Source organism: Helicoverpa zea, chromosome 6, assembly GCF_022581195.2.
Source record: "Helicoverpa zea isolate HzStark_Cry1AcR chromosome 6, ilHelZeax1.1, whole genome shotgun sequence".
In the NCBI taxonomy this organism is placed as follows: Eukaryota; Metazoa; Arthropoda; class Insecta; order Lepidoptera; family Noctuidae; genus Helicoverpa; species Helicoverpa zea.
Genome location: NC_061457.1, coordinates 11,988,350 through 12,014,514, shown reverse-complemented (window position 1 = coordinate 12,014,514; position 26,165 = coordinate 11,988,350). Strand labels below are relative to the sequence as shown.

General features: G+C 37.0%; 3 protein-coding genes and 2 non-coding genes across 8 annotated transcripts in view; 2 read left to right on the top strand and 3 right to left on the bottom strand.

Annotated features, from left to right (window-relative positions):
* The first annotated feature begins 1,015 nt into the window (after positions 1-1,015).
* On the top strand, positions 1,016-8,535 carry LOC124631309 (tumor protein p63-regulated gene 1-like protein). 4 transcript variants are annotated; one of them, XM_047165637.1, is made up of 6 exons: positions 1,016-1,199; positions 1,601-1,817; positions 2,018-2,194; positions 2,921-3,058; positions 4,582-4,715; positions 5,099-8,535. In XM_047165637.1, exons 1-6 carry the CDS (start codon positions 1,112-1,114, stop codon positions 5,299-5,301), a joined length of 957 nt encoding a protein of 318 aa, XP_047021593.1. In that variant the 5' UTR covers positions 1,016-1,111; the 3' UTR covers positions 5,302-8,535. The 4 variants fall into 4 exon arrangements, with proteins under 4 accessions (XP_047021593.1, XP_047021592.1, XP_047021591.1 ...); XM_047165636.1 differs by having other exon boundaries at positions 1,016-1,313; positions 2,921-3,031; XM_047165635.1 differs by having other exon boundaries at positions 1,016-1,313.
* A 400-nt stretch (positions 8,536-8,935) lies between these two features.
* LOC124630936 lies at positions 8,936-11,704 on the bottom strand. The gene is made up of 2 exons (XM_047164979.1): positions 11,519-11,704; positions 8,936-10,222 (listed from the first exon to the last, which is right to left on the bottom strand). The coding sequence occupies exons 1-2, from the start codon at positions 11,702-11,704 to the stop codon at positions 8,966-8,968; spliced, it is 1,443 nt and encodes a 480-aa protein (XP_047020935.1). The 3' UTR covers positions 8,936-8,965.
* A 4,289-nt stretch (positions 11,705-15,993) lies between these two features.
* LOC124631285 (hemocytin-like) overlaps positions 15,994-26,165 on the top strand; it is a 51,919-nt gene continuing 41,747 nt past the window's right edge. Inside the window, exons 1-18 of the mRNA XM_047165604.1 lie at positions 15,994-16,211; positions 16,454-16,645; positions 17,204-17,247; positions 17,486-17,733; positions 18,101-18,255; positions 18,676-18,818; positions 19,683-19,845; positions 19,960-20,084; positions 20,406-20,472; positions 20,581-20,682; positions 21,035-21,263; positions 21,734-21,929; positions 22,249-22,441; positions 22,648-22,736; positions 23,044-23,263; positions 24,424-24,594; positions 24,945-25,081; positions 25,471-25,589. Of these exons, the coding sequence (XP_047021560.1) occupies positions 16,007-16,211; positions 16,454-16,645; positions 17,204-17,247; positions 17,486-17,733; positions 18,101-18,255; positions 18,676-18,818; positions 19,683-19,845; positions 19,960-20,084; positions 20,406-20,472; positions 20,581-20,682; positions 21,035-21,263; positions 21,734-21,929; positions 22,249-22,441; positions 22,648-22,736; positions 23,044-23,263; positions 24,424-24,594; positions 24,945-25,081; positions 25,471-25,589 (2,798 nt within the window). The 5' untranslated portion in view covers positions 15,994-16,006. The remainder of the gene's footprint in view (positions 16,212-16,453; positions 16,646-17,203; positions 17,248-17,485; positions 17,734-18,100; positions 18,256-18,675; positions 18,819-19,682; positions 19,846-19,959; positions 20,085-20,405; positions 20,473-20,580; positions 20,683-21,034; positions 21,264-21,733; positions 21,930-22,248; positions 22,442-22,647; positions 22,737-23,043; positions 23,264-24,423; positions 24,595-24,944; positions 25,082-25,470; positions 25,590-26,165) is intronic.
* Positions 23,879-23,951, bottom strand: Trnaa-agc. Its single transcript has one exon. It is a non-coding gene; the product is annotated as a tRNA-Ala (tRNA).
* Positions 25,898-25,970, bottom strand: Trnaa-agc. The gene has a single exon. It is a non-coding gene; the product is annotated as a tRNA-Ala (tRNA).

The window sequence follows — 26,165 nt, the reverse complement described above, 5'->3', positions numbered from 1 at the left end:
AGCAGTCTCATTTTTAAATGTTGGTACTGTGGCGCATCTTTTTCCCATACAAAATTAAACCAAGTCTTAAGACGTCCCGCCGTTATACGTAGTCTTATAATCTGTTTTATGTGGCGCAACGTTATTTCACGTCCAACGTCTATAAACGTTGTCGCCACCACATAGGTCTGACATGGTCGGTCAAAATAAATATGACAATCTAGAGGCCATCGTACGACGTTGCGCCTTTTCATACTTATATCAATACCACGTTGTAAGACGTTGCTCACGCGAACGTGTTAACAACTTACTTATATCATCATCCTCGAGCCTTTTTCCCAATCACGTTGGGGTCGGCTTCCAGTCTAACCGGATTCAGCTGAGTACCAGTGCTTTACAAGAAGCGACTGCCTATCTGACCTCCTCAACCCAGTTACCCGGGCAACCCGATACCCCTTGGTTAGACTGGTGTCAGACTTACTGGCTTCTGACTACCCGTAACGACTGCCAAGGATGTTCAATGACAGCCGGGACCTACAGTTTACCATGCCATTCGAAACACAGGAGGATGTAAGTAACAAGTAACAAACAAGGAATATGTAAGTAACAACTTACTTACATATTCCTTGGAATTGCTATGACCTTGCTCTCCGAACATCATCATTTATCATTTATGGGATATTTTATTTATTTGTATAATTTTAACTCGCACTTCAATCCACAAGGCAGTTCAGTTTAAAATCAAACTTCTTTTCACAAACAAATTGAAACAAACTTTAATTTTTAAAATCCCGCCATGTTACATTTCCGCGATGTTCCCGCCAAGCACGCACGTTTAGTTGTTTTTTTTTTCACTATAAATAATTAAAAACCTTTACATGTAATTGTAGCAAAACCAATAATATTAACTATTACTTATAATTGTAATAGTCATATAATATAAATAGTGTAATTATTGTATTTATTTAAAGATTCGGAATTATCTCAAAACACAATCTTAGCGATGAAACAAAACGCAATTGACATTGACGTCGCTTATCAGTCCGTCGGTCGATTATTTTATTTACGCAGAGGAATTTAATATTTATAAAGAAAACAGTGGTTTGAGTAAATAAAGCTACATAATTACACGATGAGTGATTTATTGGATGAAGACTTGGAGTTCCGCGGCGGTACCTTGCAGCTGTCGACGGACACGAGCGTGGCCGATGTTTCTGAAAGTAATCGTAATAATACTCACGATAATACAGCGAGAAGGAAACCCCCGACTGGTGTTAATCCCTCAGTGTTGTCTGGTGCAAATTCCTTGACCTCCTCCACATCTTCCTTTGCCGGTATGTTGGGAAACATAGAGTTAGCTCATAGTCAACTTGGATGTTTTTTCTATGGGTCGCAGGTAAAAATAGGCAGTCAATACTGACACATAAGTACAAACATGTATTTAAAATTTATTTTTAGAGGAACAATTCAATTCTTAATATAGCATGAAGCTATTCAATTAGGTATAATGTAAAATAAACCATTGGCTTTACTATTAGATTGATTACTGCATCACTAAAAAACTTTCTGACTGACTACACTGTACACATGAACTCCAACATGTCCTCATGTCCTGCTGCAGATGCCAGAGGTCCCGAGGAGCAGGCAAACTCAGCAGCGGCTCCACCCGATGACAACCAGGCAGTATTTCCTCGTTACGATGTCCCATTTGACAAAGAGAATATCAAAGACTTCTTTACCTTCCGTAAAGGAGTTGTGGACACAGCTATTCAGGAGTGTATCACGGCACTCTTATTCCCCGAGGATGGAGAGTACTTAGGATCCTGGTTGTTGACAGAGTAAGCATAAATTATATTTTATTTTTACAGTTAATCACAAGATCTCAGAATTGATAGCAGAGGTGCAAGAATTAATTCCACCTAGGTACCTATGTAAAATTAGTCACGATAATCCTTTGTTATTACAACGTTATTATCTGATTAAATACTTATTTTTAACTTTTCTTTATCTTAATATCAAATTCTATTTAACTTTCCAGGATAACTCTATGGGACAATGAAAAGGAGAGGATTGTGCTTCTCACATCAAGATTGGTGATGACGATCAAATATGACTTCATTGCCATGAAGCAGCTGGACTTCAAGAAGACGTACTTGGATGACCTGGATACTATCGTTATCGGGGAGCTGGTTTATCCTCCATCATCCTTAGTTCCGTAAGTTTTTTCTAACCGTACACTCTTATTTATATTATGTATTATTTCATACATACTTATGTGTATTTAATCAATAAAATTCACAGTTTTATAAACATGATCAGACAGGAAGAAAACAGCCTTATATAAATAAAAACTTGTTTTGAACATCTACACAAAAAAGGCATCTATTATGTGTCTGTTACATAATGATTAGTCAATAACTAGTTTTAGTTGTTTAGTAAAAAAACTATGAAGTGACTTACTTTACAGTGAACACTGCTCAGTTACATTTATATTAGGCCTATTATTATTGACTGGTAGAACAATTCATTTGTTCTAAGAAATAATTTTATTATACTACAATTGTTTATTTATACATTCATATTCATATTGTAAATAACTTTACCTAAACAGCATTCAAGTCATGGTTTTATTCAGCAAAACATAATACAGTCATCCTCCTATCTAATTATAGAATCTGTAGAGGTCAAATGAGTTCAAGGAAACTTAAGCAATAATATTAGATAGGTAACAAATTCCTCACTTAGATAGGCACATACAAGTGACCAGTAATAAGATTTTTCAAAACATGTTTTTTTCTAATTATGAACTTTATTTAGCATCATAAAATCCAGTATTTCTTTACAACTTTTCAAGCATTATAATAATCAAGCCTAACTTAAGATACAGTTAGGTACTAGGCGCTCATAACACATAAGGTTTAACCGGTACATTGGCACACAGTCGCCTGAACGGCATCGCAAGTGGTGTGACGACGGTCGTCAAAGACTGCGTCATAGACCGCCTCTGCCGCCGACCCTCTCACGAAGACGCCGACCATCAGAACAGTAGACTGTTCGATCCCAAGTATTTTGAACCTAGGTACTTTCAGTTGCTGTAGGATAACACTGTAATACGCTTTGTTGGGTTCATTTTGTAATTAGTCGCGTAGCTTTTAGATTGTACGTGCTGTTAGTGCTAGTTTTGTATGCTGGATACCTTTAGATTTGCTTTATTCGTCACGTCCACTGGTGGACAGAAGCCTCCCTTAAGTGGGGGATTGGTCCATACTCACCACGCTGGGAATGCGTGTTGGTGAGCACAGAGCAGAATGGTTTTAGCTTCGGGGATACTTTATTATTGGCAGATAACTTCGTAAATTGTTCTAGGGTTTATTAAAACCTAATATTAAGCTTAACTCGTCGCAGTAAGGGGGAAAGATATAACAAAGAGGGGATTGATATGGGTGGTTCACTCATAAATATGTAGAAAACGCTGACTCAGAGGCATTCCAACTAGGACCGCCTCTGACTGACGTAATTTTACTCTCAAGGCCTGTGATAACATGCTTCATATCAGGACAGACTTCAGACAATTCCTTATTTTTGTCGTACGTACAAAACGATATAACAAATAAAAGTCGTCTGCCTTTTCTCGTTGTTACTGTAGCTTGTATTTTGTAAATTTTGGTAGCTTACTGTAGTCTCTTACGGCCAGTTTCTTCATCAAAAGTTAAAGTTAAAGTAATGTCTAAAGTAAAAGTAACGGTCAAATTCGTTTTTTCAAGGCTAAAGTGACAGCAAAACTAATAGAAAAAATGAATTTAACCGTTACTTTTACTTTAGACATTACTTTAGCCATAACTTTAACTTTAACCTTTGATGAAGAAACTGGCCGTTAATGTTATATAGCAAGAATTAAAAATATTCGACGTCGCATTGTTTTTCTCTAGACAATGATTTCCTTTACAATCGATTGTTATTACAGCATATACTTCTCTATTGGAAATAATATTTTCTTTTACAAGTAATGCGTAGTGAAAGCATAACTTCAGTATGTGTGGCGTGACAATTGTTGTCTAGAGATACAATTTCATAATTTTGTTATTACTTACTTACTTCTATATATATATCGGTCGGTCTCATCAGTTCATTTTTCAAGCATGTATTGTATAGTTTTCGGCAAATAATAACCACACTTATACAAAATATGAAAATATTATTTATGTTATTTATAACTTTTCATACACATTCCTACACATGCATACCTACCTTACGTTTTAAATGCATGATTTTAGTTGCTCTAGCTTTTATCAATTTAATTATATTATGTACCTAGTTAGTTTTAGGTACTTCTTTATTTTGGAATAGTAGGACGTCTTGTTTTTAGAATATTTGATGGAACTTTGTTCAGAATGAAACTTGCATCTAGTATAAAAACCAGTATGCTTGCTAAGTTAATACTCGTAACTTGAAGTCCTCGCTATATAAGATGAATATTCCAAAAATGATGTGCAAGAATGGATAACTATTGTTCAAAAGAAACTCATGAAATGAATGATTTTCTTTTTCTTTCTTCCTCTCAAAATTCTATGAAATATTTCTTTATTGTCTATGTATTTATAGAGAGCGCCACCTCCGTGGCGTGCGACTGATGTGGAACAAAGGTGAGCCAGTGCCGCTGAAAACCGTGTGGAACCCCTTCAGCCAAGATGTGCCGTTCCTCACCTACGCCTCACACCCTATCTTCTGGCATAAAGGTGGGTAAACAGTACCTATTATAAGCCAAATTTTTTGTGGGTAGTTTCCATCCCCACCACCTCCTATAAAAGCGAGCGCTCAGTTGCGTCCGCTCTCCCCCTGGCTGGAGGCCTTAAATTCTAGGCATCCACAGGGAAAAGTCCGGCTAAGCAGTACACGGCCTCCTAGGCTGAACTGCGAGATGCCATACAAAAAAATAAAATAAAAAATAAAGCGTCCGGTTTCATTTGCCGCTTGGTCATCGAGTAGAAAGGTGGTTGGCGACGATACTGTAAGGCTGTTCCTGTTGCTTATCTTGAATTCTCCCATTAATTGTGCTGCTTTTGTATTGGAAAAATAACAGTTGTTTTTTGTTAACCCAGACTTTTATATTATTTTCCAGAGGGAACAGCCGAAGAAAAATCAACATACGACATGGAAACTTTCGCCCTCAAACTGCAAAGGGCTATAGAGAACATGACATCTTCAGCTTGCTGCATACACCACTCCCCTATAGTCATACAAAGCTACGTGGGAGTCACCTCTCTCCTACACAACAAGACTGGTATGGGCTTCTTCAAGGTCAGGGGCAAATTCAGCTTCTAAGGTACAAGACATTAGGTTCAATTTTGAATATCATGTTATAAGGCACTGTTGTGGAAGAACGGTGATGATGATTTTGGCTGTAGGTAGATAATGGTGGCTGGAACTTTGTTATATTTGTAACGGGGTAAGGAGTGGTTGATAGAAGAAGCTGGAAGGTTTGAGAATTGATCTCAAAAAGGCATTTGTTGATCAAGAAATCTCGCAGTTAGCTACAAAATTAGACCCTAGTCAATAGTATTTGCTCAATCATTTTCACATCAAGATTTCTCGTTACCATAAATAATACCCATAATTTAATCAGTACTAAAGATATCATTTGAAAAAAAGAGTGGTTTTTATTTGTAAGAAAAGCTGCATTAATTATCATTAAATTTCATTATGCCAGGTATCTAAATATAGCAAGGTTCCAGTTGAAGAATACTTAATCAATATTTATAAATAAATTGTTAAATTAAAAGTTCTATTGTATAAATTATTGAATAATTACGGCTTGGCGTTGGAAATAAACCTTTTAGAAATTAAAAAGGCTTAATAGATATCAAGTTAGGGGAAAGGGTAGGTTAGAGAAATACAAGAATACTTTAGTTAAGAGCTCACGGCGCTTTTTAACTTGAAGTAAAAAACGGAGTCTCGAAAAATTATCTAGTGAACCGAGGAATAAAAAATGCGTGGTGATTCTTTTATATTAAGACATTGTTGCTTGTGATAATTTTAATTTAATTTTAGTTGTACTTGTACTCAATTTGCATTGTCTTTTGAATTAATTTAACACGTAGTCTCGATGCAATATTGTTAGTCCTTTAAACTTTAAGGAAATTAATCATCAATTGTTGAAAATTATTCACCGTAATCTGCCAATTTAATAAATAATAATAATTTAATATCTATTAATAGATGACAAAGTCGTCCCTTTATGAAGAAACATTAACCGTAAACGAAATAGATCTAATCGCCTAAAGTAGTATTTGATTTAATAAATATGAGATTGCTAGAATAGTGTAGTAGTACATTTTAATTTGTCGATATCGATGGTTATTATAGAATGTTATGGGGACTGTATACAAGTAAGTGATGAAATAAAATATGTATTCTCAAATTATTAAAAAACATGTTCAATATTAGAATGAGAATAATTATTGTATATCGTAGCTTTTGCATACATTAGTTAAAATAAATAGGAGTGCGTATTTTATTCGTTGACTAGGAATAATTGTTTGTTGCCAAATGAAACGATGGAATGATATCCAGTGTCTGGTTATAGGCTGGTCGATAAAATCAGACTGGATGTGCAAATATTTCTAACGTATCTCTAAACTTAAACGTGAAGGAATTGAGTTAGTGCTGCGCTCACCAACAGTCGATAAATTATCAAATAATAATAATATAATTTATTCATAAATAACTGAATTGGGGCTTTCTGAAATATTTGTGAAGTGCTATATTTTCGATATAAGATCGGTCCAGCTTGTGATCTCTCTCCGGTCGTGTCGGATTGCCGTCCCATCGCTCTATGAGAATGAAAGAATAGTGAGTGCACCTGTGTTTGCGCAAATGCTTGTGCACTATAATATGTCCTGCGCATCTTCATTTACCAATATTTTGGTAGTCTATGAATGCATTTACGCGTTAGCGAACACGGTACTTGTTGATGTAATTTATCCTTGGTCAGTTTAATATATGTATCTTAGATATATATAGGTGCATCTAAGACCATAGTAAATAATGCCAATTTTCATCTTGCGATAGCAAAAGTAAAAATACTTGAGTGAGAAAAAATCAATGTATATTTCTGTAATTTTCCTTGTTGTGGTTTATGGCAATAAGTGAAAGTTTATTATGTTATTCTTTTAATTATGTTTATATTCTATGTTTCAATCTCTCTAGTTTAAAATAATGTTATATTCGTTAGTCCTACATATTTTAATATATGTACCTGCTTCCTTAACCTGTTATATACATACCGTCTTACCACAAAAACTTTTTAACGTCAGTTTAAGCCTTGTCTAAAAAAATGTCAAATTATGACGTTGACATATGGTTCATTTTGGAGCCACAATTTTTTTAGACAAGTGTAAAACAGGCGTTAAAGTTTTTGTAGTAAGGCCAATAAAGTTTATGTAAATATACTTTTTAAATATATTTAGTTGTTGTAATACTGTAGTTTTATTATATATGTATATTGTATGTGTTGTAATACAGCTATGATTTGTAATATCAGCTGCGAATGTTACATGTTGATAAAGTATGTACATTCATAAATAAATATACATACTATATTGTAAATATACTTTATAGATTTTATTTATTATACATCATTAAAGCAACCTGGGCATTTTCAACTCTATCACGTTGTAATTAAGTTTGTTTTTCATATATCTGATTATTGATGGAGTAGTGTGCTCGATGTTTTTTATATCACTGGCCAATTTAATCAAATATCTCTGAAATATTATTTACGTATTTTATATTCTTCAATTGAAATATGTGTCACAAAGATAAGAATAATGAAATTAATATTGGAAAGTAAAAAAATTAACAAAATACACTTGCATATCTGATACCTTAGGTAAAACAGAAGTTGTTAAGTACATAATATAATGTTGAAATGTTATTTCTATTGTTACCCTACCACGTTTAATGAAATTGATAATTAAGCTTGTCTGGTTGTTTTCAAAAGATACATATACAAAAAATAAGTATAAATAATTTATGTACCATAGAAAAACAAAATCAATTTAGGCACTTTGCAACTATCATTGGTCCTCCACTTTATTGAAAAACGTGGCCCTAGAAAGTACTGACTTTATTGCTAGGTTTAGTCCATTAACTTTGTGATTTAAACCTAGTGCTCAAGCCGGTACTTTTTAAGACCACGTTTTAAAATAAAGTAGATAGAGATTCAATACAAAGGTCTTAGAACAAGTTCCATGAACCGTCGTATAATTCATTCATTACATAACATTAAAATAAATAACATAACTTTAACACATATAACACCAACTTAAGTGCATTCATGTTTTGCAGGCCTATTATATAATATAATACAGCAATGGTTCTAACTCTAATCATAAGAAGTTAGTTACATACGATATCACTAGATAAATTCAGATCACAGAACATATAAGTTTTACTTATGATATACGAAATATTCCTATGTTGCTGTTTATGTAAACGTATACATTTGTGTAATTGAAGTTTGTCTTATTATCTATAACTATTAAATATTTGAATCATATTATGTGTAGTTTTATTAAGTCTCTCGCAGGGTTTGCCTGAAACGGTATCTATACGGGAACTTTGGAATCCGAGACACTACTTGACTGCTAATCGTTTTACCACAGATACTTACGTTACTGACAAAAAACCTTGTTTCAGATATTTTTGCAATAATAGGGCTTTAGCAGCTGTCTCCGGTTAGGCCAAAAGCCGACCCCAATACAATATAGGTGGGGAAAGTCTGGGCTGATGATAGGGTTTATTGATAACTGAAGGTACTTCTCACAACTTGCTTACACTTTCAGTTAAAAAGTAGCTTAGAGGTCTCATAGGTCTAGCTAGATATCTGTCATTGGTACCTGTAACATACATGGTTTAGGCGTTAAGGTGGCTGAGAAAACCACAAGAAATGAAATACTAATTAATCAAAATTTTAATACAATTCAGCCTAATACAAAAAATCATTGTCATTCCAATTGTTGGGTAGATAATAATTGCACCAAAAAGATTCTTCTATATTCAATTGAGTCTCATTTTCATCTTCTTTAATTTCTCTCACGTATCTTATATTTTCCACCCAGGACAAATCATTTTCTACATTTTTGTTATATATTGGTACACTTTTGTTTTTCTTTGAGCCTATTTTACTATGTTCTTTTGGTTTAGGACCTCTTCTATTTTTAGGTTTGACTTCTACTTCATTTGTAACCTTCTTACGTGGGCATCTTTTCTTTTTGACGTTCTCAGAATTTTCTTTATTAATTAATGTTTCAGGAGTGTTTGATTGCCTTGTATTATCTATTCCCCTATAAGTATTGATTGGTACGCCTGTATTTAAATCGAGTACATTTTGAGCTGTGCTTATAATCTTTTGACCAACACGTTCAAAAGCATGTGTAAGCTGTGTTTCACTAGCTTGGCCAAAATTATTTATTGAACAGGTTTTATTTGAATCATACCAAGTCTGTCTTTGTGTATCAGAAATATCAGTAGCAGATGTATTATTGTTGTATTTTTCTATTGGATTCATCGTTAAAACGTTAGTTGTAGTTTTTATTATCTTTGGTTGATTGGTAATCACAGTCAGTGTTGATTCAGGGGTATAGTGAGTTTTGGTAGCATTTGATGTTTTGGTTAAATGATCCATAATTTTCAAATTATCAGTATGTCGCTGTTCAACAATAGGTGTTTTATAATTGTGTAAAAACACTTCTTTGTCAGTCCGAATAAAATCAACTGCTTTAGCTTTTGCATTAATATTGACCATTACATCAGAAGGAACGGTAGTTTTTTCCAGATGTATTTCGTTTACCACGCCTTCAAAGTTATTGAGTATGCTCTGCGAACAATTAATATCAACAGTTGTATCTAGTTGTTCTGTATCTTTCAGAGATAGACTGGACATACCTCTGTGTAAATCAACTTCGACATTTAATCTAGAACTTTCCGCTGTTGCATTATCAGCTTCATGGTTTCCTTCATCATCGCTATCAACTAAATCTATAATCTCCACATCATTATTTGGTTCTGTGACGTTGATACCACCTTCGACAGGTTGAGTAAGGTAGGTTCTATCCTCATCTGGCATGGAGTACACTGGTGATGAAGAACCCTCACGCATGTTCGGTTCTTCATGACTATCGCCTCTTTGTTCTTGATGGTCTATAATAATTGCTTTCATACATCTGATTAATTTTTCGATTACCTACAAGAGAATATTGAAATGTATGAAAGCTGTGATATGTCTATAATTGGGTCAAATAAAAATATCCTGATTCATATATAAACGAGGGCAGAAGTACTAAATATAAATTGTTTTTCGCATTATTTTCATGTATTTTTTTCGCAATCAGTGGTTGTTATCGGTTCTATAGATACAAACGCGTCATGAATTCCATTGAATACGTATGAAAAACAATTATTATCCATTGACGCTACTAGTTATATTGTTAACTAGCGGTTTTACCGTGGTTTCACCCACGTCCGGTGGGAATTACTGCCCGCACCGGGCATAAAACATAGCCTATGTTACTCGGGAAGAATGTAGTTTTCCAACAGTGAAAGAAATTTTAAATGGGTCCAGTAATTTAGTGTACAATTAAAAAATGAAAAATCCTCTTTATTATATTTTATTGTTAATAGGGAAAATGAACACTGAATTCCTAGAAGATCATAGATACGCCCCTGTGTTTCCGTTCGGAAGCCCTACTGGCGCTAGTGGGTATCACATCCACATGTCCTATGCCTAGGGCTATTCTGATAGCTTTAGGTAAGTACTCTTAAATTAGTAATGATGTTGTATGGGGTCCTATTACAAGTACAGTATGGTGTCTATGCCTAGGAAAGGAAAATCGACTAAAGGACTTTTCAAGATGTCTGTTCTTTTTATTCAGTTCTAGAATTCAGGGTAAGTGATCCTATATCCCAACGTAGATACAGTTTAGTACATTCGATTTCAGGTCACTTTGAGCTTCCGTCTGACTGTAGGTCACCGCTATTTATAAGCTTATCCCTGATCCGCGCATGGCGTTGTTGTTATGGCAAATACGCCTACGACAGTTTGTTTTAAAACGGATTAAAGGCTAAATTGATAAAAAAAAAAATTATCAATGAAAACGGCGCGTGTTTTACCTATCTCATCTGATGGTTAGCAACGGGCAGTCTAAGGTCAAACAGGTTATAACACCCTCTTTGTCACCGACGTTCATCGAGGCTTATAAAGAAAATCTGTGCTAGTAGCGGCTACCTATATCAACTGGAAGTGAACCTAAACCTATATATCTAACTAAACGAACAATAGGCAAGGTCAACACCAAAAGAAGAGGGGGTTTACGTAATGCCAAAAATATCACGCTTATTGTACTCCGAGTTTATTATCAGGGAAGAAATAATTATTAACATTTAAAGTACGAAATACGTATACTCAATGTTCTATGTATATTTCGATCTTCTATTTAACCTGTTAGTAAATTAAGCAGCAGAAATAAAAAGGTTTACTTACCTGCAACGAGCGCTCGTCTCCACTACATTGCGGTTTGTATGAGCCCACCTCTTTCAAATACAGTTCAGCATCGAGATCCGATATCAGCTTCTGCCTATAAATGTGGTCGTCTACTTTGAGGCTGATTTCCATAAGCCTTGCTGTTATTAGCTGCTTCTGTAATGATAGATTTACTTTTAAGAACATACATCATTCTAAAATCTTAGTAAAACACGGGAAGTAGGTCAAAAATTGTCGTCGGTGATAAAAAAAATACAAGTACTGTCCATGCTACTTATGATATGTCACGTAGGTATAAGTTTTTTTTGATGCTAACTAAGTATGAACCGAGGGTTTAACCACACGTTTTGAGTTTCCGCAAAAATTAAAAGGATTTGGGGAAACTTACAACATTTCCCATAAACAGCCAGGATATTTTCTTAAATAACAAATGATTTTTTTATGTGCTTATGGAAAAATGTAACATAAGCATTAGAAAAAATAAAATTCTTACTTGTTTCTTAGCACGAGACCAATATTTACTCTTTTTTGGAGGCATTTTCTTTCACACTTTTTTCCAATAAGTACACGATAGTAATTTTGGCGCCTTTTACTCTCATAATATTCAAATTCAAAAGTGTTCCTTATTTAAAATAGAAATGACGTTTCGTTTTTCTATGGCGTTTGTTTTATTTATTTTTTAATTTGTATTTAATAACTTGTTGTATTTACTTGAGTACCCAGTTTTGTTTCTTAAACAATTAATCGAATTTTCAAAAATCTTACAGCATGAATCTCATCTTCCTCTCGCCTAAAAATATTTGCATTTTATTACAAGGCAAATCCTGCATTCGTTGATAAGTTTTCAGTTATCAGTAGAACGATTAATAGGTATCCTGTCACATAAAGTGGAATTAATAAAACCACCGCATTACCATTCTGGAGTCAGTTTGCTCGTGTCGTCGGGCACGACAACTGTTTATTGGAACTGACTACATGGATAGTTTCAAACAGTAAACATGTATCTGGTTACTCAGGCGATTATTTTACTATTAGCAACGTATCTCAGTGACGCTGGGTACGGGATACCGGCACCGGCGTCATATGGCGATCAGTATGGGTACGTTTTTATTTTCTTTATTATAATTTGAATCTAGAAACCAGTAATTAGACATATTTTTTTAAGGCTGTATGAGTGTTTGGTGCCTTTGCCTTCAAGCATTAAACTTGCGACAACCGTTTCAAGTTAAAAAAGTAAAGCTTTTTTTTATTACTTATGTAACTTTAGGTTTTCAATAAAAAAAAAAATCAATAAAATTGTTCAATTGTGTAATTTTTTATTTTTCAATTGTTCAGCTAAATATTTTACGCGCTTACGAAAGTTACACTGCAATTTTTGTCTACCCGCATAAAGGTAGCTTAAAGCCTTCCATAGTACCTAAATGGACAAGGTATCTATTCACCACGTTTCTGAGATTAGCGTCTATATCAAAAATGGTTCCCCATGGCGCTTTTTGTGTCCAATGAATAAAGTCTAGACAGTTTCCCAGTTCATAAATCCAGGAGCCTAGAAATGTGGATAAACGCTACCATATTTTTGAGTTCCGTAACGAAATTACTAGTCGTCTATCGGCAGCTATTTGGGTTAAACGACATTATCAGAACTTTATATTGGTATTAAAAGCTCTATTCAGACCTCTTCCTTTCATTGACGGTGACTTATCCGGTAAAGTTAATTCCACTATTTTTCCCCATAGATCTCAAGTAATGACTTATTAATCACGTTGTGTACTCTAATTTTAGCTCGAATATATTATGTGTTAGGATAGACTAGGTTGAACTAGAATGTCCTAAAAATGCGTTTATTATTTTTTTAATTGTTTTTCATTTAAAAATTACAGACAATCCGATGTGCAAGCTCCTGATTACGTGCCGCCATATTTAAAGAACCAACGATTTTCATATAGTGGTACCAAAACTGGCTACGGAGGTACCAAGACTGGTTACGGTGGTACCAAAACCGGTTACGGTGGTACCAAAACCGGTTATGGTGGGACCAAGACCGGTTATGGTGGAACTAAGAACAGTTATGGTACTGGCTACGGTGGAACCAAAAATGCCTATGGGACGAAATCGAAATATTCGGAGACTAAGACTTGGTATTCAAATAATGGTGGCATGTGAGTATTTGTTTTAAATATGTTCTGTAATAAATATTAGAACCGTTAGCTAATATTTTTTTTAAAGTGTCTGTCTTCCTAAATAAAAATACATAAAGAGAAAAATATTACATAATTTTTTCAACATTGATCCGCACCATGCATTAAATTGTTGCTGTAAATGTAATTAGTAGTTGATCCTACGAATATGCCTTTCTGCTAAAAAAACAATTCTCATTTTCTAACCCCTAGGACATTTTGTGACAGAGCTAAGTTCTTGCAAGTTAAAAACGACCGTGGTCCCCAGATGTACCTACCTGCTTCTCCCTCTACCAATTATAATGCCTCTAAAAGGTAATTTTGTTATAAGTTATACGTAACATTGCGTATCTTTTTTCAGGCCCAACTATAATGAATTCCAGAACAACGCCAATGCCCCGTACGAACGTAAGTTAACTTATGTTATAGTTATCGGCACGGATATTGAGCCCTGACCTTCACCTGCGCAGAAGTGATTTATTGGTACAGTGTACAGTGCGCAAAGCGATCCCCGCTCCTCCGCCGAGAGCTCAATATCCGTGCCGGTAACTATATCTAATGACTAATATTATATATGCCTATTCATTTAATGAAGGTTACACAACTCTGATCATTATGTTTTTATAAATAAAGATTAAGTAGGTAAATTATTTTAGGTTTTTTAAGAACCTACAGATTTAAGACAATGACTAAAAGGATGATCTTTTTTAATATGGCGTGGTTCAAGTAATCCTATGATAATTGTTATAAGGTCGATCTAGGAATGTTTTCCTAGTGCGTCTCATAAAATAGCCACATGCATGAGAGAAATGCAATTTTATTCTTATGGCGAGGTAACAACATTCTTCCAAGATTGCTCTTTTCATCTCCAAATAAAAATTACCTGTAGATTAAACACTCCACTTGTATTCCTAGTGAGGTTGTAAAAGCGAACTTGAAAAGCAATACAAATAAAGTCCAGATAAGATCAAAATAGACGCCATAGCAGGGTAGGTATAAGCGATTATCAAACCGCGTGGGTGTCGCTATCTGGCTGAACGGAAGCTTCTCAAATCTAAGCCGGCGCCGGCGTTGCCGTCCGTCCGATTTGCAAATAACACTACGACCTAAAAAGCCAATGTCAGTGATAATGCAAATGCAGTTTGTTGGGTCAGGGTTGTGTCCTAGACTGTGGACCTTCAGGATTTTCAGCGATACCATTCCAATGAAACAACGATGATGCGGTTCAAAGTACGCAATAATTCCAAGCTACTTGCCTGGGTACTTGTAGTAATCAGAAATTCGATTGACGGAATTACCCATAATAACAAGCTGCGTAAAAATATTGATAAGCTTATTTTTTACGCGTAAGTACTTAATAATAAAGCTGGAACTGCGTGGGACCCTCAGGATATAGATATCCTAAAAATAGAACACCAAAAGGGAAATAAAATTAAAAAGATAGTGTAGGTAAGCATTAAATGCTTGTCTGAAGATTTAGCACCTTCCGCGATTCGATATCTGGGATACCCGCAATTTTGATCTACAGCAGTCATAGAATGCTCAGGGGCCCGATTCTCCTAAGTTAATAATGTCAAAATCGAATAGTAATCGAATCGCAATATGATCGCAATAGCAGTTTTAACCATATCGGGCATTCTGCTACTAATAAAAGACCAATCGTATTCGATTGCCATTTGATTGGTGTGCGATTGGTCTGCTATTTCGGTAATTTTGGTCTATACATTCCTTGAGATCCAGTTGTCTATATCCAAAATTAGTGTTATCTTCGTATCTTAACCACTGTTTATACCTCCTTACAGATAAATGCGACATTGACTGCAAAAACGGCGGCATCTGTGTAGACACGAACACGTGCCAATGTCCCTCGAACTACCGCGGCAAGTATTGCGAGTTTGCGAAGGTGCCGTGCCTGTCTTACCCGCCGCTGCCCATGAACTCGCAGAGGAAATGCACGTCTGAGTAAGTGGCTTATAAAAATCATTTGATTTGAGCATGCTAAGATAGCTCCTTGGACGTAAGAAAATTAGGGGAGAGTTTGATTTTGGCCATAAAGCTAGAGAGACGTTGTAACTTGGCTACAAAGTCTTGAGTTTTAATTTTAATTTGTATGTTCAAATACGTTAAGTATACCCTGGATCTTAGGTCCAATCGCAAATGCAACTGGATCTGAACTCCACTTCTTCAATTTTTTTTTCGCAAACTTAACCACTTCTAAAGCGATGCAAGAGTTAATAACAAATCCTTTTTCCCCTTTAAACTGTAGTTATATCTTCTTCTATTTCCACCCAGATTCTGCACAATAACGTGCATGGAAGGACACAAGTTCATAGACGGATCTACGATAGCCAACATGCAATGTATGGATGGTCAGTGGCAGCCGACGCGAGCTGACTTCTCCACCATCCCTGATTGCCTGCCGGAGTGCAGCCCGCCGTGTCAGAATGGAGGAGTCTGTCTGTCGGTCAATATGTGCGAGTGCCCTGCTGATTTTAGAGGACCTCAGTGCCAGTATTGTGAGTATTGGTTTTGGTGAATATTTTGGTTGAAACTTGTTGAGGTGTGTTATCACTGTTGGCCAATTGAAATGGATGTCCCTTGAAGAATATATCAAATGGAACAGGGGTATGGACAGTTTCATTTATCAACTTTTGACTTCAGAATGATGGGCAATTTTTTTGAAATATGTTTATTACAAAAATAATTCTAAAGATAAAACATCTCTTTACCCCTTGATTAACTTGTAAATTTTTTCCAGCTATTTCCGCCTGCGACGTGAGAAAGCTAGCGTTCAACGGCGTGTACGACTGCTTCGGCGACAGTGACTCGTCCAGCTGCGTGCTGACGTGTCCAGCGGGCAGCACGTACAGCTCGCCGCCCGCTGAGCTGTACACGTGCCAGTATGCTACTGGAGTGTTCGAGCCCCAGCCGATACCGCATTGTGTTTATCGTGAGTATATAGTACCTTGTGACGTCAGACAGCTAGCGTCCAGCTGCGTGCTGACGTGTCCAGCGGGCAGCACGTACAGCTCGCCGCCCACTGAGCTGTACACGTGCCAGTATGCTACTGGAGTGTTCGAGCCCCAGCCGATACCGCACTGTGTTTATCGTGAGTAGACAAACTGTAGCATTAGGGTATAAAGGTAAGGACCCCTCCCCACAGGGGGAGGCCTGAGGGGCCTGCCGTGAGGTGGGCAATCGCCAGTGGGGGACTGGACGCCATAGATTTCCAGACAAGTCCCCCGACGGGAAGGGCATGCGTAATACCATTTTTTACCCAACGACAAAAAAAGGGTATAAACTCCGGTACAACAGGAAATTAGGAAGAGAGAGTAAAGAAGAATGTTATAGGAATAGTATTGTACGCACACATCCACTTCTGTTTCTTCATGACGGTAAGTTATCCTTAAGGCTGATAGAAAACGCCTGAGGCGTAAAAAAGATAATTAGTTTTATGTATTTGAATGAATTAGGGAGACATTACAAATGTGTTTTTTTTCTATTGCAGCTGAAGTGGTTGTCATTACACCAGGCAGTCACAGACACAACACTGTAAGTTTACTCAGTCTTATTTGTTTTTAAGAAAACTACAAGTTAACTCTTTTTATACCTGAGTGCTGTTGCCAGGGATTTCATTAAAGCCTGTAACCCTCCTTGGTTTTTATTTATTAAAGGTTTTCCAACAGCTTTTGTGTAGAAAAAGTTTAGAGTACAGTTGTTATGACTAGGACTTACACAGTCGCCAAGTATAGGTTAACATCATTCTAAACTATGTCACCTTTTCTCACAGACTTACACCTACTATTCCGAAACGACAAGCGAGCACGGCCACCGCGAGATGACAAGTGAGAGTCACACGCACAACACTCACCCTGACGACTCGCACGACGACTCGAACTCGCACACGGGTCACGGCAAACATACCACGTACGGCACGGGCAGGCCTATTGTTGTGGTGCAGGACTTAACCCCTAAAGGGGGAGTTTGTCTGAGCTGGGCGGGAGTGCATTATAAGACTTTTGATGGCAAGATTTATAGGTATGTAGTTATATTTTGATTTTAAAGTATTTAGGACTTGTATTTGTGCTTTTTTTTCTTTGGTGATTCTAGATGTCATATTAACCTTTCCCTTGAACTTATATAGTATTTTTATTTTCACTATCCTTCTTTACTAACCTGTAAGTTTTATTCCACCTCGTGATCCCGGCCCTTCATACAATTTTGGTACATATTTGTTTTACTTATATTTTTTTATATGTAATTCAATCATATTTCTACAGCAGAAACTACCTTATATTCTGTTACTATTTATTTATAGTTACTCCCTTTGTGAATGTAACCTCTTATATGTCGTCCATCAATTTACCAGCACTTCTCTCATCCCAAAAACCACTTTTGCCACCAGCTTCGAGTCTCCCTGCCAGCACATCTTGGTCCGGGACGCGAAGAACCACCAGTACTCAGTGGAGGTCAAACATGGAGTCTGCAAGAACCCCGCGAGGTGTCCCAGCGAGCTCACCATGTATTTAGATGACAAACTTTATAACCTGGCTGTTGGAGGTGAGTGTGTATTGCAAAATGTACTTTAGGGTTAAGGCTTCCTTCTCTTCTTATAATCCCATGTCGCAAACTTATATCACAATATTTTTTCTTAACAACAGAGCTTTGTCAAGGATCTAGTCTTGTATACCTGTATTCTCTAGCTAGACAATAAAGTTCCATACTGCATTCAAAAGACTGGTCTTGCCAGGTGATTAGGGCTGGTCTTGCAATACAATTTACAACTGTATTATGAAGTCAATAAATTCGCATATCCCTTGTCTAGACAGAGAATGGATCAGTGCTGTACCGTAACACCAAGCGACTGATCCCGATGACTTGTATCATCAAACTTGTATCAGGACCAGTTTTTTTAGAAGCCATTTAAACAATTTTCTCTAAACCCAACACAATAAAGTTGCAATTCCCTTGTGTCAACAGAGGACGGATCAGTGCTGTTCCGTAACACCAAGCGCTTGATTCCGATGCCGGCGTCTCTCCCGGGTATCCGGGTGTCTATGCCCAGCGATTATGTGATCGTCAACCTGGATACGGTCGGAGTTACTATTAAGTGGGATACTAATGTAAGTACTGATTTTACATAGTTATATAGATGTTACATAGATTTAAATAGTTGTATAAGTATTTATATAGTTTTTGGTAGGAGGTACAATTAATGACATTCTGTATGTAGGTACTTAGGCAATATCTGTATTTTTTCCTTAGGATGCAGTTCATCTCCATACGTAATTTCAAATAAATGTAATATTTCTAATTCAGCTGTAACAGAAAAGGAAAGAAGCCGTTTCCTTCAAATTTCTGATCTAAACAGCGGAATTTGATGAGGATTTTTAACATTTTTATCAAACACTATGCTTGATTGCATTCTTTAAGTAATCACGCAAATAGGTATGAGAAATTGAGCTTTTAAATTTTTATTATGTGACCTTGTGAGGTCAACAACTTTAAAAATAGTTAATCTAAGTACATTGAGTAAATGTCAATGACATCAATTGGGTAGCCATTTTTGGCGTAAATATAATTATCTAACATCCGTTATTATATGATCCTGGATAATCTGCATCCGTTTTGTCTGGAACTATTCTACGAAATAAAAGTTTTGTTTTCTTGTTGATACGTAAATAAGTAAATCGAAGTTCATTTTTGAATGTTTTATTTTGGAAATATTATTATATTTAGTTAGGTCTTTCATCCTGAAATTGTCTATTTTGGTTATAATCGGCATACCGGTGAATGATTTATATCGGTACCACAGCGCACTTTTATTATTAACTGGTTAATACTAATTTTGTGCCATCATATAGCATAGATCCTTTAAAACATTGATGCTTCCCATTTCAAACTTCACACAAAAGAGTAATTTTGTAAGCAATTTTTTTATCACAGTTACGAACTACTGATTTCCATCCTATTAATCCTCCCCACAGAACATAATCCAAGTAGAAGGGTCAGTTCTCTTATGGAACAACACGGAAGGCCTCTGTGGCACATTAGACGGTAACCCGGAGAATGACTTCATGACCAGAGACAAGACTACAGCCAAGACCAAGTCCGTACTCGCTTCGTCGTGGCAGGTGCATAAAATTGATGGTAAGTTCTGCTGAAAATATGGCATGTTTGTTTTAAGTCATACCTAAATTTACTATTAGCAGTTTTATTATAATGATTAAGGTATAAGTTAATCTAAATAAGTTAATGTTTCAGATATATGCGACAGCAAGCCGACAGAGACGAGCGCTTGTGCATCTACCTCCGACGAGGACATGAAGCGAGCACAGCTCTTCTGTAACAAGATATTCTCGCAGAACAAGTTTAGGAAATGCTCTAAGGTATGTTGTAGACAAAAAATTGCTATATACTTTAAACTAATGATATGTATGCAGTTTGATATGTATGTGAACCTCCTGTACAGTGCATGCCAAATTTCGATCTTATTTTACTTAATTTTGTGCAAGAATACTTGCTTTAAAAGAATCGTATATGTAAATACTATATAGAATCTCCAAGACCATAAAGAGAAAAAAAATATTTTTAAAAATTAAATAAAATAAAAAAGCTGTTTATTTCACGCAAAATACAGTTTTATACAAATCTTAACTTAATCTTGAACTTAAATAGAAAAAAATATGTAACTGTTTTCTTTTCTGAAGGTGATGGATGTGACTCTATTACTGGAAGCATGTCAATGGGATTACTGCGCTTGTACTACGATTTTAAGTGAGTGAAACCTTTTAGTTTTTATACATTCGCCTACTTTGCTATATAATAGCAAAACAATGAGTGTTGAATAATAGTAACAAGGCTTAATTATTGTGTGTTGACCAGGTCCCGAGGAATGCGCCTGCAGCACAGTTTCTGTGTACGCCAAAGAATGCCTGCGACATGGCGTCGAGGAAATGAAGCAGTGGCGTGATCCTAACACTTGCCGTAAGCATTTTATACTCTTTTTACTAAGAATATCTTCCTTATTACCCCCTACACAAAAATATAGGAGTTATAAGTGTGTTATTAGTTTCTGTATGTGGCACCTACACTCTTAAACAGATGAAATTAAATGTTTCTTTTTTGGTAGCAAACTGGATTTAAAATAACTGTTATCAAATATAGGTTGGGAACTAAAATTTTATGATACAATAAAATTTAATATTTTCTTTATTGACCTAAAGAGATTTGCCATAGATATCAGATTGTCAAGATTGTCACTGTTTTTTTTTAGCCTTCAAAGCTGTCATAAATTCATAATCTTGAACTCCTTATTAACACCCACCTTCACCTCCAGCCATGCAGTGCCCAGAAGGTAAGATCTACAAACCATGCGGGCCCGACGTACAGCCCAGCTGTGCGTTTCCCTCCGTCTCCGGGAACAACTCCTGCGTGGAAGGGTGCTTCTGTCCCGAGGGCCTGTTGCTGGAGGAGGGCAAGTGTGTCCCGAAGGCTGAGTGTCCTTGTAGACTCAGGAATAAGAGCTTTAAGCCGGGGTCTACGATACGCAAGGACTGTAATACTTGGTGAGTTTAGTGTGGTTTTTATGCTCTGTGATGTGTATGAGAGTTAAGTGTTTATGAAAATATTTTTTGCGCGTATTTTGTACATTTAGATACTTATTTAATTTTGATGGATAGTCAAAATTTCTATTATGTCAAGAACTCCTGAATGAAACGAAATAATTATGTAAATTGAAGTTCTACTATTTACAAAAGAATCTGAGCTAAGTAAAAAAAATACAATTTATTAAACTTTAAACCTATAATAAGGACGTTATAATTGTTCTCTACGCACGACGAAGTATTTACAAAACTTTTATGCGCATGGCTGAAACGTCCTCGGACGTACACTTTACCACCACCCAACTTTACCCACTATTTTATCTTTTTTAAGATAATTTCTTCCTTCCCAGAAGAGGGTTCTCAATTTGACTGCTTATGTACTTTGTCACCTATAGAAAAAAGTTTGTATAACAATCTTAATCGTCCCGCAGCACATGCGAGGCAGGCGAGTGGACATGCACGGCGATTGCCTGTGGAGCACGATGCAGCGCCATCGGGGACCCTCACTACAGCACGTTCGACGGACTGCGCTACGACTTCATGGGGCACTGCACCTACACCATGCTGCAGGCTGACAACATTACTGTGGAGGTCGAAAATGTCGCTTGTTCTGGCGCTGTTACTGAGGTAACTATCAGGTTAAAGATTAAACCAAAATTGGGGTAAATATATTGGCTTGAGTTCGCTACTAGGCCCAAAATTATTTCTAAAATTTTAAAGTGGATTTTCCAGTGTCTATGAACTTCCTTTCCGCTACGCTCTTTTATTTTTGCGCCGGGCCCTAGCTTGTGTTCACGGACATCTTAGAAATGTTCGCACGTAATTTTACTTTTTGCTATAATGAGTAGACCAGAAAAAAACATTTGTGCGCATACCATTATCGAACATTGCAAAATTTCTCCTTAACTAAGCCGCTAGTAATTTAATTTACCCCCTTCTTCTCCAGGCAATGAACTTAAGCCCCTACAAGGGCGAAGGAAAGCCGTCCTGCACCAAAGCGGTGAACTTAAACTATGATGGCGCGAATATCCACATGAAGCAAGGAGGTTTCATACTTGTGAACGGCGGGGAGGTGTCCAGCTTGCCTGTCATGGTGGGCGATATCAGGATCAGGGCTGCGTCTTCTATGTTTATTATTGGTAAGTAAATATCTTGTTACGTGTTGAAATGATGGTTTTGAGGTCGCCATTGGGTATTATTTAGACTAAAATAATGTTTGTCTAGTGGTAAGACTGATAAGATGTCTTGTCTGGTAAATCTTGAATAGATGAAGTCGTCTACATAAAGGGATCTTGGAGAAAATAGCACTATTGTAACCGATGTTAACATAATCTATTTATTTTAGTTCAACTGCCGAACAAAGTGGACCTATGGTGGGATGGCAACACTCGTGTCTTCATCGACGTTCCTGCTGAATTCCAAGGAAAGACCAAGGTGAAGACCATACCCAACATAATAAATTAATCATCCCTTTTTTTGGGGTCCATGATAAAGGGTAAAACGGAACCCAGTTACTAAGACTTCCGCACTCCGTCTGTCACATTATGTATACACACATTATGTATTTTGTATCGTGTGTATTTTGTATATGTTTCATTATGTATTGTCTGCTGTAACAATAAACACTGAAAACTGTTATTAAATAAAAAAATTCGGGGCCCCAATCCAACAAACGTGATTTTTTTCGTGTATGTTTTCAAATATTTTTGCGATCAAAACACTAACAAATTCTTTTCTCCAGGGTCTCTGCGGTACCTTCAACTTGAACCAAAAGGATGACTTCCTAACTCCTGAGAAGGACATAGAGCAGTCAGCTCTAGCGTTCGCCAACAAGTGGAAGACCAGGGAGTTCTGTGCCGACATCGATACGAAGGAGCCGGAACATCCTTGTAAGGCTAACATGGAGAATAAAGAGGCTGCTGAGAAGTACTGTAGCAAGCTGAAGAGTAAGGTGTTTGAAGGTAGGTGGTACTGATAGAATATAATATTTTGCAAACATGGGAATACATAGGTCTTTTTTCTTTTTTTGATGGGAAATGATCAAATGACTCCTCCCGCTGTGGGTTAGCAGAGTGAGGGAGTGTCACACTCTTACTGACTAAAAACCATCATGTTCCTTCGTAGGCTTTTTATGTACCAGGGCCGCGGTAACTAACTAACCCGCAGCCCCGGCAGGTATTCATACATAGGTCTTAAAATATAGTAAATCTCATACTATTTACCATTCGACATGCAAATATTAAAATTATTTGTAACAACAATATTACTATTTATATTTGATGATAGCGTATAATAGCTTCCGCCAGCGGTCTTGTGGGAACTACTTTGTGGATCCGGATAAAACATTGCTAGATAAGTTCGTTCGTGGGATGTCTAACTGAAAGTTTTTTTTTTTATCGCCCTAATTGTTTCCGAGATTTGTCCATAAATTGATTATATAAAAGGACATATAAATAAAAAGTTTAGCCCAAAACTCTGATTTTTGACACTCTTAGTTTCTGACACACTCTTTACAATTTTGACAAGCTCTCTAGAAAGGCCTATATTAGAAGGATTAAAATCCATAAAAAGAAGTTTGGAGGCGCCGGGTATCGATCCCGGTACCTCTCGCATGCTAAGCGAGCGCTCTACCATCTGAGCTACGCCCCCGTTGTTTATACCAATATAAAAATACCGTCACATTCGAGACAAATTAACTGACCTCCATTATAACACGTACCTTTCTGCTATTACTCAATACTTAATTGTAACACTATTTCTGCTAACAACAATGCCATGTGGACGTTTTATGTATCATTTTCAACCTTTTTAGTTTGGATGGCAAGTTAATGTTAATTGTTTCAAGGATCTAACATCCTCACATATTATTGGCGATTGTACATCGAAATACCTTATTTATTTACAACAACATACAAAGATTAAGTAAAACTTTCCTCCTTTTATAAATCTGAAGAATTTATTCTATTTAAAAATTCCTTCAGTGTTGAATAACCGAGGAATTCTACTTTTTATCCTGGTAATACGGGTAAATCCGGCTCACTAGGAGGTCAGATAGGCAGTCTCCTCATGTAAAATATTACATAACCAAGAAAATATATAAAAATAAACCTTTCCTATCCAGCGTGTCGTTGGTACGTGGACGTGGAACCATACTACGAGTCGTGCGTGTACGACATGTGTGCATGTGGCAGTGACGCGTCGCGGTGCCTCTGCCCCGTGCTCGGAGACTACGCGATGGCCTGCGCCAAGGCTGGTGTGCTCATACAGTGGCGGTATGAGGTCAAGGAGTGTGGTGAGTGAATTTTAGAAGTAGTAAAAAAATATATTTATTCTTCGCTCCTTCTCTTAGGTAAAAGTTTGTGGAATCCCTAGATATTTTCTTTCATAACTACACTAGGGTGTATAGACATCCTCATCTGTCGAATGCACCGTAAATTCGTAGTTGCGGGCGTGCCTTTTGGTTTGAGCCTTGCACAAAACGATTGTCGTGACAGCACGCGCGCAGCGAGCCGCGCATTCGCCACGTGTGGACGCACCCCTACACTATTTGGATAGCCTGATACGTAAAGATCAAAAGTAGACCGTTTCCCTAGACCTTCATTACATACACATATTTGAAGAACCTCTTCCGTTTCCCCACAGAGGTGCAATGCACGGGGGGTCAGGAGTACACGGTGTGCGCGGACAGCTGCCTGCGCAAGTGCGCGGACATGGCGCTGGCGGCCAGCGGCACCTGCACGCCCTGCTGCGTCGAGGGCTGCGCCTGCCCGCCGGGACAGGTGACTATTACACAGTCTAGGCACACCGGGACAGGTAACTGGTGAAGTCGAAATATGCTGTCAGTCAGCACAAACCCTCCAAGAATTCTAGAGTGGCGGTGGATCCATCAAACAATGGAAAACTGACAGCTGTCAACTGCACAAACCATTCGTTAAGAGTCCCATATGCCACGCTAGAACTCCACTAACCCCAGGAAAAACGCATTCCAGTATGTAGAACGTGGTCTTAAAAAAGTGCCGGCTTTAGTACTAGGTATAAACCATCATCTCGAACAAAGTCATTGTTCTAAGCCTAGTTCTAAACCAGGTACTTTTTATAATAAGACCACATTTTTTTTTTAAAGATGGATTATGTTTGTCGCATAATAATAAACAAATAATGTTATCAGCTCCTAGATGACAACAATCTGTGCGTACCAACCGCACAGTGTCCGTGCTACCACAAGGGGCTGCAGTTCAATGCTGGTTACAAAGAAGTTAGAGCCGGAAAACGAGAAAGGGAACTATGGTAAGCAATTCTTTAGCAAATTATCTTGATTGATAAGTACGGAAAATACTATCTATTTACACTCTGGATCTTTTTAATATTACAGGAAGAGTAACAACTTTGCCTACAATCATACTAAAAATTCTCATCCAGGAACACCCACTGTAGGTACCTGATATAAAGTAGTCAAGGTTTTTTTTTTAATTTAGCTTCTATGGAGTGTTGCAACTACCTAAGATTCACGATTAGGAGGAGATTAGGAGGTCACATGTGGAAGGGAAGGGATTCACACGTATTTTTACATGAAAAATATTCAAAATCAAAAATTCTGGAGGCGCCGGGTATCGATCCCGGTACCTCTCGCATGCTAAGCGAGCGCTCTACCATCTGAGCTACGCCCCCGTTGTTACACTTATCCAAACAAAACTTCACCACAGTGGACATTGCGTAAAACTGGCTTACCTTTACTTAAACTTTCACTTCGCGTAGTAGCGACATTGCATAATTTCATTCATGTCTGCGAAACGGGTTTAAGTAAGTAAGTTTTACGGCTTAAACTTGTTGGCCGCGGCCATCTGCACTTGTTAGGAAATGGGA